This window comes from Trichosurus vulpecula, chromosome 3 (assembly GCF_011100635.1).
Source record: "Trichosurus vulpecula isolate mTriVul1 chromosome 3, mTriVul1.pri, whole genome shotgun sequence".
NCBI classification, from domain to species: domain Eukaryota; kingdom Metazoa; phylum Chordata; class Mammalia; order Diprotodontia; family Phalangeridae; genus Trichosurus; species Trichosurus vulpecula.
In genome coordinates, this window is record NC_050575.1 from 187,226,752 (window position 1) to 187,242,406 (window position 15,655).

The 15,655-nt window shown below is 35.9% G+C and overlaps 1 protein-coding gene across 1 annotated transcript in view; it reads left to right on the top strand.

Annotated features, from left to right (window-relative positions):
- SYCP2 (synaptonemal complex protein 2) overlaps positions 1 to 15,655 on the top strand; it is a 112,755-nt gene that overhangs the window by 12,264 nt on the left and 84,836 nt on the right. Inside the window, 8 exon segments of the mRNA XM_036749896.1 lie at positions 173 to 197; positions 2,498 to 2,583; positions 4,259 to 4,344; positions 4,669 to 4,703; positions 6,310 to 6,452; positions 6,552 to 6,604; positions 7,972 to 8,017; positions 13,216 to 13,311. Of these exon segments, the coding sequence (XP_036605791.1) occupies positions 173 to 197; positions 2,498 to 2,583; positions 4,259 to 4,344; positions 4,669 to 4,703; positions 6,310 to 6,452; positions 6,552 to 6,604; positions 7,972 to 8,017; positions 13,216 to 13,311 (570 nt within the window).

Below are 15,655 nucleotides of genomic sequence, written 5' to 3' on the forward strand. Positions count from 1 at the left end.
TTAACTATCCTAATAAAATAATTAAATGCTCATTTTATTTTAGTTGAAAAATTGAACAATCTATCCAAAATCTCTATAGTGTTTTAATAGCATTTTATAACGTAAATTTTGTAATATGAACAATACTAAATATAAAGTAGTCAATTACAAATTGATCACTTTTTTCTTTCAGACTGTTCATGATATCAATAATGAAGGTATGCTAAAAGATCAGGATTTAAGTGATATTATTTAGATAATTACTGTTTTGGTTATATTATAATGAATTAGTAATTTCTAATAGTGCTATGGTGAATGCTTAGTACTTGACAATTTAAAATATTTTAAGTACCAGAGTAGGCTTTAAAACATAAGACCTACATGCTAGGAAAAATAAGCAGTTTTTGAATCGTGGCTATCTGGTATCTTAGTAGTCTATATATAGTTTTTATAGATGTGTCTATGCATATATGAATATGTATGTACACAACATATACATACACATACATATATACACATGTAGATATTTGTGTGTATATGTATACGTGTGTGTGTGTCTGTATATAAAATCACCAAACCAGAACTTTGTTCCCTATGTTACTTTGGAGAGGAAATAACTGAGAACTGTAGAAGATTTGTATCCTTCTTCAAATCCCTTGAATGTTAGATTACTGGATTCTGAAATGATTAACATAGGGCCAGCTAATAGCTCTCATCTAATTAATCTGCAAGGATTATTAATTGCCTGCTATATGCCAGTATTTGTGCTAGACCTGGGGATACAAGTACAAAGAAACAATTCTTTGCTAAGTGTTTACAGTCTAATGGAGGAACAATAAATATTTATAGAATAAATAATAAGCGAATAAATGCAAATAAATATGAAATAGTTAAATACATGGTAGTTTGGGGGGCAGGGCACTATGTCAAGAAAGTCTATGCAGAAAATGGTATTTGAGCTGTGTATTGAAGAAAGGGACTCTGAGGTAGAATTAAACAGGGAGTATATTCCAGGTTTGGCAACAGCCAAAATGTTGTATGTGAAGAACAGAAATATAACCAGATTGGCTGGATTGCAGAGTGTGGGAGGGTGAGTAATGTTCATTGAGGCTGGGAAGATAGATTGTAGCCAGAACATGTAGGCTTTAAATCCTAACCAGAGGAGTTTATAGTTTATCCTAGAGGCAATAGGAATCTCCTCGAATTGATTGATTAGAAGAGTTACATGGTTAGATCTGGCCTTAAAGAAAATTACTTTTCTAGCAGTGTGTTTGATACCTTGGAATGGTGAGAGACTTGAGGCAGGGAGACAAATTAGGGGACTATTATAATAATATAGTCTAGAGAGGATGAGAATCTCAAGGTGATAGCTGTGTGATGGGCAAGAACAGATCATGTCTGGGAGATATGAAAATTGAAACAGCAAGATTTAGCAACTGATTGAATATGTGGGATGAGGGAGTGTAAGGAATCTAGGTTATAATGCTTAGGTTTTGAACCGAGGAAACTGGAACCTAGTAATGCCTTCAGCAGAAAAAGATATGTTTAAAGGAGTCAGTCTCCTTTGGGAAAAGAGGTGATGAGTTAAGTTTTCAGTATGTTAAGTTCAATATGTTTCTAGGACATCCAGTTTGGAATGCCCAAGAGACACTTTATGATGGAAGAGTGAAGAGTGAAGGGAGAGAGTACCGTACTGCTGGATATATGGATCTATATGGCATAGAGATGAAAGTTAAATCCATGGGAGCTGATGACGCTAATGGAAGTATAGAAGGAGAAGAGAAAAGGCCTAAGTCAGAACCTTGAGGAACATCCATAAATAAACCAGCAAAGGAAACTGAGATGTGGCCAAATAGGAAGGAAATAAACCAGGAGAGAGTACTATCAGGGAAACCCAAGAAAGGATACTATGTGCAGTAGGAAAGATTGGTCAGCAATTGAAATGTAGCAGATTGTTTGAGACAGATGAGGACTGAGAATAAGACCATCATTACATCTTTCAGTTAAGATATCATTGGCAACTTTGGAGAGAGCAGTTTCAGTTGTGATGAAGTTGGAAGCCAGAATGCAGAGGGTTGAAGAGTGAGTTAGAGAGGAAGAGGCAGTAAATATAGAGAGATTTTAAAAGAAATTTGACTGAGATAGAGGAGAGACACATTGAAAATGGTAGGATCTAGTAAAAGTTTCCCAAAACCAAGTCATTAAAGAAATTGGTCTATTAACATTGTTTCTAATCAAATGTATTTTAAACTTGAAGGTAACTTTGAGACTCAAAGCCCTTTTTTCAGATGAGGAAATCGAGGCTCAGGTTAAATGATTTGTTTGACATCACATAGCTAGAGCTAGAATTCTTTTCACTTTGCTTTTAGTTCTTTGTTTTTTCTACTACTCCTCACTTAGTTTTTTTGGTTAATCTATATATAATATAATATTATGTAATATATGTTATGCTTTAAAATTTAAATTTAAAATTAATTTTCAAATTTTCAAAAGTAGTAAAATTTTAAATTTTAACTAGGTAAAATGGAAGTACTGGAAAACTTTATTTTGAGGATCTGTGCCCTCGTAGTCGACATGAGAATACATATCTGTATTCACCAGGAGGTAAAGTTATTTCTTTTACTTTTTTACTTGAAGGTTTTCCACAAAAAATCCTTTATGAAATTTCAAAGAAGATTTCAGAGTAATATTGTTAAAAATATTAACTATTTCTCACTTTTCCTTTTGTAATGCTAAAAATTGTACTTGTTTCAAGGATCCACAATTTCTGAGTACATACCTTTCCTCTGCTGATACAAACTGCAACCCCTATACACGTTTTTTTACACAGTTTTTATGAGTTACTGTGGCTGAATAAATTTATCAGTCATTGGCTAGTCTGTTGGTAATGAATCTCTTCGGCCCTCGGTATGTTGGGTTTTGGACAGGAGATATGCAGTTTGTCACTAGGCTTATTCTTGATGCCTTTCCAACTTGGAAGGATCTGCCAAAATTTGTATTATGCTGTCATACCCTTTGAGAACTCAACAAAGGTACTGTGTTTGCTTTTTTTTTTTTGAATCCCAAATTTAATCTGACCTGAGGAACTGCCTTAGAGGCAATGCTAATCTTGGAAATGTGTTTCTTCTTAAGTTCTGAGTTTCTGTTGAGAAACAAGTGTCTTATAATGATATGCATACAGAAAGTTTATTTAATTATATGTTGTAGATTATCACATCTGGTAGATAAGCCAGATTTGAGATTTAAGATGTAAGAGCAGAATAGAATAGAATTTTGTGCTTTAGTGTTTGAAATGCTAAAAATAGGCCTCTTTTTAAAGGGTGGAGTGTGTGTGTTTGTGTATGTGTGTACATAATATGAAACATGCACATCTGTGTATCTATACACATTCAATCTGTGATATACAAACTATACATACTGTATTCAGTCTGTATGTATACACATATGCATATGTATATGTGTGTCATACATACACATTAGTGTATTCATATTTGTATTATACCTTGTGATATAAATAGTAGTGTTAGATTATATTTACTTATCTCCAAAACAATATTATTACCTTAAGGATAAAGACTCTTTGTTTTGTATTTGTATCTTCTGTATTTTAATGCTTTCTTCATTATAGAATATGATTATTAAAAAGTTTAATGTGACAACTCTTGTCTACATGTTTTAAATTTTATTTTTCTTTGTATTAATTTGTCTAGCAAGTTTTCCCAAATATTTACGTTTTGTTAACCATGTAAAGCTACAACTTTTAAATATTTTGGTCTCAGGACTCCCTTTACCCCCTTAAAAATTATTGAGGACCCCAAATAGCTTTTGTTTATGTGGGTTATATCTATATTTATTTTAAAATATTTTTTCATTTAAAACAATAAAATAATAAATAATAAAATAGTAACAAATATCTTTATGAAAATTATATTAATGAAACAAAAATAGTGAGAAGAGTGAAATTATCTTACATATTCTTTTTCAACATCTTTAATAGGAGATTACTGGATTCTCATATCTGTTTCTGTATTCACTCTTGCAATAATGTTGTTTTCGTTGAAGTGTACAAAGAAAATCCAGTCTCACAGAGACATGTAGTTGAAAAAGAGAAGAGTATTTTAATAGGCAAGTAAAGTCTTAGGATTATTATAAAAATAGTTTTGACCTCATGGTCTCTCTGAAAGGGTCTCCACAACTCCAAGGGGTTTCTCAAACCACATTTTGTAAACTGTTGATATGAAGATTTGATGTCTGAGAGCACCATTTTTTCCTTTTCTAGGCCATAAAAAAGCTGAATGCTCTGCTTGGTAACATGCCCCGAGATGCCAAGAAAATAATTTCCAAACCAGAAATGTTTTCTCTCATGTAAGAGTTTTATTTTTAAATTAGAAAATCAAAAAAAGAATTTAAATGGGGGGGAAACCTAATTAAAGGGGATATTTATGGCTTTATACTGTTATTTTATTTCAAATTAGATTTAGGGAAAAATGATTTTTAGAAGTTGCTTTTGTATTGTCCATAATCACATGCCACTTCATATATGTAACATTGTATTGAGATTCTAAATTGTAGTGATGGATAAGCACTTTTATCTTATTAATGCTTAGGATGTTCAAGAAAAGAGGCTAAAGCCTGTGCTATTGTTCTTGAGATGCTAAAAACTGTGACGTAACTTGTTTTAATTCACAGGATTGATATGGGGAAACGGATATTAGATGCTGGGGGTAAGGATATCCTTTCAAAATATTCATGTCTGAAATTACTCTGTATTTTTCAGTGGAATTTGTGAATTCTCAAAATATAAAATAATGATGTTTACCTGGAAACTATCATTACTTAAGTACTTCAGAATACTTGTGATTTTATATGGCATTCCTCTCCATCAGTGATGATAATGTCAATTCCACCCCTTTTATCTGGAATGCCTTTTATGACCTGTATATAGCCTAGATTTTCAGCCCGATTTCATTTTTTTTCCTCCTCAATGAATTCTGTTCTAGTCATACTAGGCAACTATCTGCACCACAAACATACACTGATCTCCTGATTCTGTTTTTGCTTGGACTATTTCTCTATGCTTAGAGTACCCTCCATTTCTCTTTTCAGCATGTTGAACTCCTAACCTTTCTTTAAAGCTCATTCAAATGTCACTTCCTCCCCTTGTGTTTTATAATTTTGTAATAGACTTATTATATAATACTGTGTATTAGAGTTTTCTGTGTTGGTGTCTTATCTCTCTACCATACTGTAAGCACCTTGAGGAAAGAGTTTTGTAGGATCTAAGTGTTCTTTACACAATAGGCTTTTTGGAAATATTTATTTTATGTAACTTTTTAGTGGAAAATTTAAATGAGTTGCTGTGACCAAAAGAATTAATCACCTGGTTGCCAGCTTGGTAGTGAGGAACCTCTAACTATTTACCCAGGCTGGTTCTAAGATAATAGAATTTGTCCTTAGCCTATACTTTGCAATTTCATGAGACCTACAAGAGTTTGTATTCTGACAGGCCACATACTCTTTATATGCACTATGTAGTATTGGTGAGTATTTTAGTGGAGGCATAGGGTCACAAATTTATCATTATCATCTTAACTTAGAAATGAGAACCTTCAATGCTTATAAAACAGTACACCTTTAAAAATTACGGAATGTGGTAGTCTTTAAATGATTAATATCCTTTGAAAATAGTTAATATAATACTTTAGAAGACAAATGTAATTTATATATATATATACATATATTGTTTAGATAATAGTTATTTTAGATATTCTATATATCCCTAAATAGAGAGGTAGCTGGAATAATGTATAGATTGCCAAGATTAGACTAAGGAAGACCTTGGTCTAAAATGTGCCTGTAATACTTATTAGACATGCGACTTTAAGCAAATCACTTAACTTGCTTCAAGTTGCTTCAGGCAACTCTGAGGACAGAGTACAAGTTGTGATTAGTCTTGATGGAGGGAGTTCCTATACTGAGAGTTTCCTATACTACTGTGATCACTGATCTTTCATGCATTGTTATGATGAAAGGTCATTTTGGTTTATTGTGGAGTTAAGAATATAAATATATATTTTGCTTTTCTTATTTTTATAAAAAAATTTTGGAGGCGGTCGAAGTTAAGTGACTCACCAAGGGTAACACAGCTAGTAAGTGACTGAGGCTGGATCAGGTCCTCCTGATTCCAGGGGCGCTACTCTATTCACTGCACCACTTAGCTGCCCCTTATTGATTGTTTTTAACTTATACTTTATGAAGGTTGAAATAAGTAGCATTTGCATAACTTATGTTATTTTCCAATTATATATTATAATGCAATTTGTTTTATAGATTATGACTTTCAAGTAGGTATCACAGAAGCTTTATGTAGAATGACTTCTGAAAAACAAAGACGAGAACTGGCATGTCAGTGGTTTTCAATGGAATTTGTTGCTAATGCATTTAAAGGGATTAAAGACACTGATTTCGAAACAGTAAGTAAAGAAAAAAAAACATTATTTGTATGAATTCATTATTAATTTCTATGAACCAAAAGTTTCCCTTAAAATTTTTAAAATTCTGTTTCTTACTAGGACTGCAGGAGATTTCTCAACTATGTGAATGGCATGCTTGGAGATAAGAGAATGTAAGTTTGTAGATTGCCATACTTCTATAACTTTATGACTTTTGAGAGTCGATCTGGCTAAAAGTTTACTATCCCACAACCAACCTAGTGATAGGCCTTTCTGAAATGAATTAGGTTGGTACTTGGACAGGAAATATAACCCTGACCTTTCTTAGGCTTTTAAAGCCCTTCTTAGCTTGGTAGATTCTACCAGAAGCCTTGTTGTTCTAGAATATCCTTCAAGAGCCCAAGGTTATCTGTCCACTCTAACTAGGAGCAGAATCCTAGATGAAGAACTGAGAAAGACCATAAGGTTAATCTAATCAAATCTTCTCATTTTGGAGATGAGAAAACCTCCACAAAGGTTAAATGATTTTCCTAAAGTCACATAGGTAGCCCATAGCAGGGCTGGGATTTAAACCAAGGTCCTGTTACTCAAGCCGGTGATCTTTCCACTATTAACAACTTTTCTGTATAACAGAAATATTTCTAAAATTTGTTGTTTTTGAATCATTTTAGTCATGTATGATTCTCTGTGACCCTGTTTGGGGGTTTTCTTGGTAGAGATACTGGAGTGGTTTGCCATTTTCTTCTCTAGTGGGTTAAGGAAAACAGAGGTTAAGTGACTTCCCTGGGGTCACACAGCTAATAAGTGTCTCAGTCCGAATTTGAACTCAAATCCTCCTGATTCCAGGGCTGGTACTTTATCTATTGTACCACCTAGCTGCCCTATCTCTAAAATACTATAATGAAATAACTTTTCGGAAATTGCAGTAGTGTATAAATAGTATATTAGTGAGGTAAGAAGACCTTAGTGAGGTGAAAAGACCTATCGCCTGCCTCATTTTTTGCATGTTACTTCTCAGAGTAAAAGGAAAGGTTTTAATTAACATTTAACAAAAAAGAGTGTTTTATGAAAAGGCGTTTTAATCACACATCATTTAGAAAAAGGAGTGCAGCTAATCATTCAGTGAAAACCAAATATAGATAGCCTATGTCTACCAATTTAGTAACAGTTCAAAATTGAATATTGCTTTTCCTCTGTTTGGAGGCATAAATATAAATACTGTTTAAGCAATGCCTACCTTCTCAGAGCAAGACAAAAAGTCTCCTGACATAAATGTCTATTTATTTTGTAAATAACAGAAAATGAACCTGCTTTTTCGGGAGTTTTTGCTTTAGGAAAAAATGGAATATACAATTTATTCCTATACCCTTTCTGATTATTCGTGATAGATGCACAAATTCATATGAAATTAGAAATAAATCTTTGAAGTCCAAAAAGTCTTTCAATTTGGTACCACTTTCCTACTTCTTTATCCTCCTCATGGCTTAGACTAAATAGATTAAAATATTTATTGTTTATTATGATCTGTTTTTTATTTCAGGGTTTTTACATTTCCTTGTTTATCAGCATTCCTTGATAGATATGAGGTATGTTAAACATTTAATATAAAGTTGTTAGATTTTCAGTGTTTACATATTCTTTTGGTTTAAAGGTCTTTGAAGTACCACGGAGCTGAATAGTTGTGGACTGCAAATCTATAAAAATATTAAGGGTAGCCACCACTAGCTTATGGCAATATATGGTCTATATAGTTTAGTTTATTAGAATGTACATAGCTATTTTTCACAGAATATTGCCAAAGGATATTTTGTAGGAAAACATTTTTGCATTTCATGACATTAAATTATAGGACCTAATAAGTAAAATATGTTCAAAACATTTTCAAACATGTTTAAAATGTGTACATATGTGTATTTTCAACCTGAACTATATCTTGGAGTAACTAAGAGCTCGAAGTGTTCACTATCTCTTTTGTGTAAAGTAGAAAAAGAGCGCTGCTTTTTTTGTCCTAAATTTACGTCTTCGAAGGTGAGAGAGTGGGTATGCCCTCTAATTTTTATATTCTTTTTTTTGTTTTGTTTTTTCTTTTTTAAATTGATTTATTTAACATATTTAGTTTTCAGCATTGATTTTCACAAGAGTTTGAATTACAAATTTTTTCCCCATTTCTACCCTTCCCCCATTCCAAGATGGCGTATATTCTGGTTGCCCTGTTCCGCAGTCAGCCCTCCCTTCTGTCACCCCACTCCCCTCCCATCCCTTTTTCCCTTCCTTTCTTGTAAGGCAAGATAAATTTCTATGCTCCATTGCCTGTGTATCTTATTTTCTAGTTGCATGCAAAAACTTTTTTTTTTGTTTTTGAACATCTGTTTTTAAAACTCTGAGCTCCAAATTCTCTCCCCTCTTCCTTTCCCACCCACCCTCCCTAAGAAGCCAAGCAATTCAACATAGGCCACATGTGTACCATTATGTATAACCCTTCCACAATACTCATGTTGTGGAAGACTAACTATATTTTGCTCCTTCCCAACCTATCCCCCTTTATTGAATTTTCTCCCTTGATCCTGTCCCCTTTCAAAAGTATTTGTTTTTGATTACCTCCTCCCCCATCTGCCCTCCCCTCCATCATCCCCCCCTTTTTTAATCTTCTTCCCTCTTCTTTCCTGTTGGGTAAGATACCCAATTGAGTATGTATGGTATTCCCTCCTCAGGCCAAATGAGCAAGATTCACTCATTCCCCCCTCACCTGCCCTCTCCCCTCCTCCCACAGAACTGCTTCCTCTTGCCACCTTTATGCGAGATAATCCACTCCATTCTATCTCTCCCTATCTCCCTCTCTCAATATATTCCTCTCTCATCCCTTAATTTGATTTTATTTCTTTTAGATATCTTCCCTTCATCTTTAACTCACCCTGTGTCCTCTCTCTCTCTACACATATACATATACATATACATATACATATACATATACATATACATACATATATACATACATACACATTCACTTATATATATACACATAAATATATATATATATACACACATAAATATATATATATATACACATAAATATATATATATATTCCCTTCAGCTACCCTTATACTGAGGTCTCATGAATCATACATGTCATCTTTCCATGTAGGAATGCAAACAAAACAGTTCAACTTTAGTAAGTCTGTTGCAATTTCTTTTTCTTGTTCTTTTTCTTGATTACCTTTTCATGCTTCTCTTGATTCTTGTGTTTGAAAGTCAAATTTTCTACTCAGCTCTGGTCTTTTCACTGAGAAAGCTTGAAAGTCCTCTATTTCATTGAAAGTTAATATTTTGCCTTGGAGCATGATACTCAGTTTTGCTGGGTAGGTGATTCTACGTTTTAATCCTAGCTCCATTGACCTCTGGAATATCGTATTCCAAGCCCTTCTATCTCTTAATGTAGAAGCTGCCAGATCTTGGGTTATTCTGATTATGTTTTCACAATACTCAAATTGTTTCTTTCTGGCTGCTTGCAGTATTTTCTCCTTGATCTGGGAGCTCTGGAATTTGGTGACAATATTCCAGGAGATTTCCTTTTGGGATCTATTTGAGGAGGTGATCGGTGGATTCTTTCAATTTCTATTTTGCCCTGTGGCTCTAGAATATCAGGGCAGTTCTCCTTGATAATTTCTTGAAAGATGATATCTAGGCTCTTTTTTTGATCATGGCTTTCAGGTAGTCCAATAATTTTTATTTTTTTTTTTTAATTTAAATGCAATTTATTTCTTTAACATATTTGGTTTTCAGCATTGATTTTCACAACAGTTTGAATTACAAATTTTCTCCCCATTTCTGCCCTCCCCCCCCACTCCAAGATGGCGTATATTCTGGTTGCCCTGTTCCCCAGTCAGCCCTCCCCTCTATCACCCCCCTCCCCTCTCATCCCCTTTTCCCTTCCTTTCTTGTAGGGCAAGATAAATTTCTACGCCCCATTGCCTGTGTATCTTATTTTTTAGTTGCATACAAAAACTTTTTTTGTTTTTGAACATCTGATTTTAAAACTTTGAGTTCCAAATTCCCTTCCCTCTTCCCTTCCCACCCACCCTCCCTAAGAAGTTGAGCAATTCAACCTAGGCCACACATGTATCATTATGTATAACCCTTCCACAATACTCATGTTGTGAAAGGCTAACTACATTTTGCTCCTTCCCAACCCATCCCGATTTATTGAATTTTCTCCCTTGACCCTGTCCCCTTTCCAAAGTGTTTGTTTTGATTACCTCCACCCCCATCTGTCCTCCACTCCATCATCCCCCCACCTTTTATTTTTTTTTATCTTCCTCCCTCTTCTTTCCTGTGGGGTAAGATACCCAACTGAGTATGTATGGTATTCCCCCTCAGGCCAAATCTGATGAGAGCAAGGTTCACTCATTCCCCCCTCACCTGCCCTCTCCCCTCCTCCCAAAGAACTGCTTCCTCTTGCCACCTTTATGCGAGATAATCCACCCCATTCTATCTCTCCCTATCTCCCTCTCTCAGTATGTTACTCTCTCATCCCTTAATTTCATTTTATTTCTTTTAGATATCTTCCCTTCATCCTCAACTCACCCTGTGTCTGCTCTCTCTCTTTTACATATCTATATATACACATACATACACATACATACATATACACATAGATACATACATACATACACATTCACTTATATATATACTTAAACATATATATATGCATATATATATATATGCATATTCCCTTCAACTACCCTAATACTGAGGTCTCATGAATCATACTCATCATCTTTCCATGTAGGAATGTAAACAAAACAGTTCAACTTTAGTAAGTCCCTTACGGTTTTTCTTTCTTGTTTACCTTTTCATGCTTCTCTTGATTCTTGTGTTTGAAAGTCAAATTTTCTATTCAGTTCTGGTCTTTTCACTGAGAAAGCTTGAAAGTCCTCTATTTTATTGAAAATCCATATTTTGCCTTGGAACATGATACTCAGTTTTGCTGGGTAGGTGATTCTAGGTTTTAATCCTAGCTCCATTGACCTCCGGAATATCGCATTCCAAGCCCTTCGATCTCTTAATGTAGAAGCTGCCAGATCTTGGGTTATTCTGATTGGGTTTCCACAATACTCAAATTGTTTCTTTCTGGCTGCTTGCAGTATTTTCTCCTTGATCTGGGAGCTCTGGAATTTGGCAACAATATTCCTAGGAGATTTCTTTTTGGGATCTATTTGAGGAGGCGATCGATGGATTCTTTCAATTTCTATTTTGCCCTGTGGCTCTAGAATATCAGGGCAGTTCTCCTTGATAATTTCCTGTAAGATGGTATCTAGGCTCTTTTTTTGATCATGGCTTTCAGGTAGTCCAATAATTTTTAAATTATCTCTCCTGGATCTATTTTCCAGGTCAGTGGTTTTTCCAAGGAGATATTTCACATTGTCTTCCATTTTTTCATTCCTCTGGTTCTGTTTTATAATATCTTGATTTCTCATAAAGTCACTAGCTTCCACTTGCTCCAATCTAATTTTTAAGGTAGTATTTTCTTAAGTGGTCCATTGAACCTCCTTTTCCATTTGGCTAATTCTGCCTTTGAAGGCATTCTTCTCCTCATTGGCTTTTTGGAGCTCTTTTGCCATTTGAGTTAGTCTATTTTTTAAGGTGTTTTCTTCAATATTTTTTTCAGTATTTTTTTGGGTCTCCTTTAGCAAGTCATTGACTTGTTTTTCATGGTTTTCTTGCATCCTTCTCATTTCTCTTCCCAATTTTTCCTCTACTTCTCTAACTTGCTTTTCCAAATCCTTTTTGAGCTCTTCCATGGCCTGAGACTAATTCATGTTTTTCTTGGAGGCTTCTGTTGTAGGCTCTTTGACTTTGTTAACTTCTTCCATCTGTATGGTCTTTTTTGTCGCCAAAGAAAGATTCCAGAGTCTGAGACTGAATCTGGGTGTGTTTTTGCTGCCTGGCCATATTCCCAACCAACTAATTTGACCCTTGAGTTTTTCAGCAGGGTATGACTGCTTGTAGACTAAAGAGTTCTATGTTCCACGTTTGGGGGGGATGCGCCAGCTCTGCCCCACCAGCACTCCTCCTTCCCCAAGAACCCCCAACCTGGACTGGGCTTAGATCTTCAGCAGGCTGTGCACTCCTGCTCTGATCCGCCACTTAATTCCTCCCACCAGGTGGGCCTGGGGCCGGAAGCAGCTGTAGCTGCCCCACCTCCGCTGCCCAGGGGCGGTGGCCCAACCAAGAACTCCTTCCCCTCCCTCCACTCCCGCAGCTTTTCCCACTAACCTTCTCTGTTGTCTTTGGTGTTTGTGGGTTCAGAAGTCTGGTAACTGCCGCAGCTCACTGATTCAGGGCGCTAGGGCCCGCTCAGCCTGGCTCCTGGTCTGGTTTGTCCATGCTGCTCTTGCTGGGCTCTGCTCCGCTCCACTCCCAGCTCCCAGCTCCGTGTGGGGTAGACCTCACCTAGAGACCATCCAGGTTGTGCTGGGCTGGAGCCCTGCTTCCCTCTGCTGTTTTGTGGGTTCTGCAGTTCTAGAATTGGTTCAGAGCCATTTTTATAGGTTTTTGGAGGGACTCGGCGAGGAGCTCATGCTAGTCCCTGGTTTCCAGCTGCCATCTTGGCTCCGCCCCTAATTTTTATATTCTTGAATTTGGTAAACAAGCCTATTCAACCTGACCATATTTATCCATTAATTTTGTTTAGCAACCATCTTTCATTGTCATTGTTAAAGGTGGTTTTAAGTCACTGTCATTTTAAGAATATTGTCTGTGATTTTGGTTACTTGGTTCTATTAGCTACAGATACCTTCAGATGAAAAACTTGATGAATTTTGGATTGACTTTAATCTTGGTAGCCAAAGTATATCCTTCTACACTGCGGGAGATGATGAAGTAAGCCAATTTCTTTTTTTCTGCCATATACATATATACAAACATACATGCACAGACATACATACATACATACATATCCACTTTGAGAATATAGATTTCTTTATATGGTCTCGTTTTCCAGCTAGGCACCATTTGTTAGGCAAGTTCAACTTAAACCTCATTGTGTGTGTGTGTGTGTGTGTGTGTGTGTGTGTGTGTGTGTGTTTATGAATGTGTATGCAATGTCTGGGGTGTTCGTGGAGGACTAGTACCTCTGGTGTGAGGACTTACTGAGCCCTTTTCAGGGCTGCTCATCTACTTTTGCTGTCCACCTGTCACCCAATTCTAACTGTGGTTCCAAGAAGCTGTAGCATGTGCAGCAGCCACAGCCTGGTAAAACCGTCTTAGCAGATGGGCTAAACCAGGTTGAGGGTAACTGACAGGCCTCAAACCCATTGGTGAGTTAGTGGGAATGTCTACTCCAAGCATGTGAAGACTTCCTCAGTGGTATGAGCAGATGAGAACAATTTTTTCAAATGGCCAGGAAAGCAGCTGAAGTGGGTGCTGTGCAGTGCTTAGAGCTTGGTCAGACATTGAAGATGCTAAGGTTATCTGTTTCATCTTGGCATATCTCCAGTCTTGACTTTTGTCCTGCCACTAGACTTCAATGACTCCGAAGATTGATGAATGTGTTCAGCATTGCCTCACTTAAATCCCATTCATTTGCAAGTGAAGACATCACCCCGTGATGTCATTGGTCCTCTCTGGAAACAAAGGAGGAACAACTCTATGTGTTTGTATGTGCATGTATATACACATACACGCATACACACACACACAGACACACACATGCATATTTATATATTTTAAAGTCTGCTTAAAGTTGCTGATCTTTTGTTCGTTTTGTCTTTTTTTTATTTGAGTATTTGATAGTAATGTAGAGGAAAGTATGTTGGACCATGAGCGAAAAGATCTGAATTCAAGCTTCTATTACTAACTAGCATTGTGACTTAATCTCACTGATCTAAATTTCCTCATTATTTTTGGTAAAATAAGTCATCTAGAAGAGATGATTTCTATCATTCATTTTTTAAATTTTGATTTCTAAATTATATCCCTCCCTCCAACCCTTCCCCAACCCATAGAAAGGCAAGCAACATGATACCTGTTATATAATTAAGTTATTTGCATTAAATATACAAAATATATTTCCATATTAGCCAACCAGATGATTTCTAAGGTCTCTTCTAACTTTATGATTCCCTGGTTCTAACAGTAGGCAAAAGCAGAGGTTTTGGTAAATGAACAGCAGATGTTGGAGAATTGGCCACGAAGGACAGGGTGTTCAGTACAAGACTGCAGTTCCTCTGAAGACCTGGGCATGAGACAGGACTCCACTTTGAGAGAATCATGTATACTGGGCATCTAAGTGTCCTACATTAGATTATAGTGAGATTTACAGCACCCCAAATAATAATTTTGATGGTGGCAATTGTGGCCAACTAATAGGATATAGAAACGGATGGAGACAGTTTCTCCCATCTCTTGGGTCTTCTACTTACATACTTTGCTTCCAGTCTTTCAGTTAGGAAACCTTTATCTGTAGACATCTAAACCTTCAGTGTTTCTATTGGCTGCACAACTATGAGCCTTTATTTTGGGTATATTTGTGTTGGAGAGTGGCAGGGAAGGACGGAGTAGTAAAGAAGAAAGAGTAGCATGAATTCATAACTAGTTTCATTCTCACTTTGTTATAATAGAAAATTTTGCTCCTATCACCCTTCTCTCTTTTCTACTCCCTGTTAAATGCTGACAGCTATATAAAGATAAGTAAGATACAACCCCTTTACATTACTTATAATTTAATTTCTCCACTTTGACTTTAAAAGGTAATAATGGAATCTTAAGTACAGTAGTAGAGAAAGTTAATTGGGTAGGGCAACACATGATTACATAATGGTTAAGTGATGTTACTCTCAGAGAAATGAATGTGTTTTCTCTTTTGATTTCCTGTGTGTGTGTGTGTGTGTGTGTGTGTGTGTGTGTGTGTACTATAAATATACAGAGTGGCTACTTTATTGCAACAATAATGTTGCTTGCAGCTACTGGGGTGGGGTAAGACTAATAACACCAGCACACAGGAGGGCTGCTCAGATTCCTTGATCTGTATTTCTAAAGGAAAGCAACTTTAAGGGGTTAACAGTCTTACTTTAATCAAACATAAATATGTCATTCACTTAGTTCGGGGGAGAAAGTCAGCACCTTGAACTTCAGAGAGAATACAAACAGAAATTACAAGCAGAAATTATAAACGGAAAAATAACACAAATCAACAGACAGGCTTCTGTCTGAGCATAGCAATACA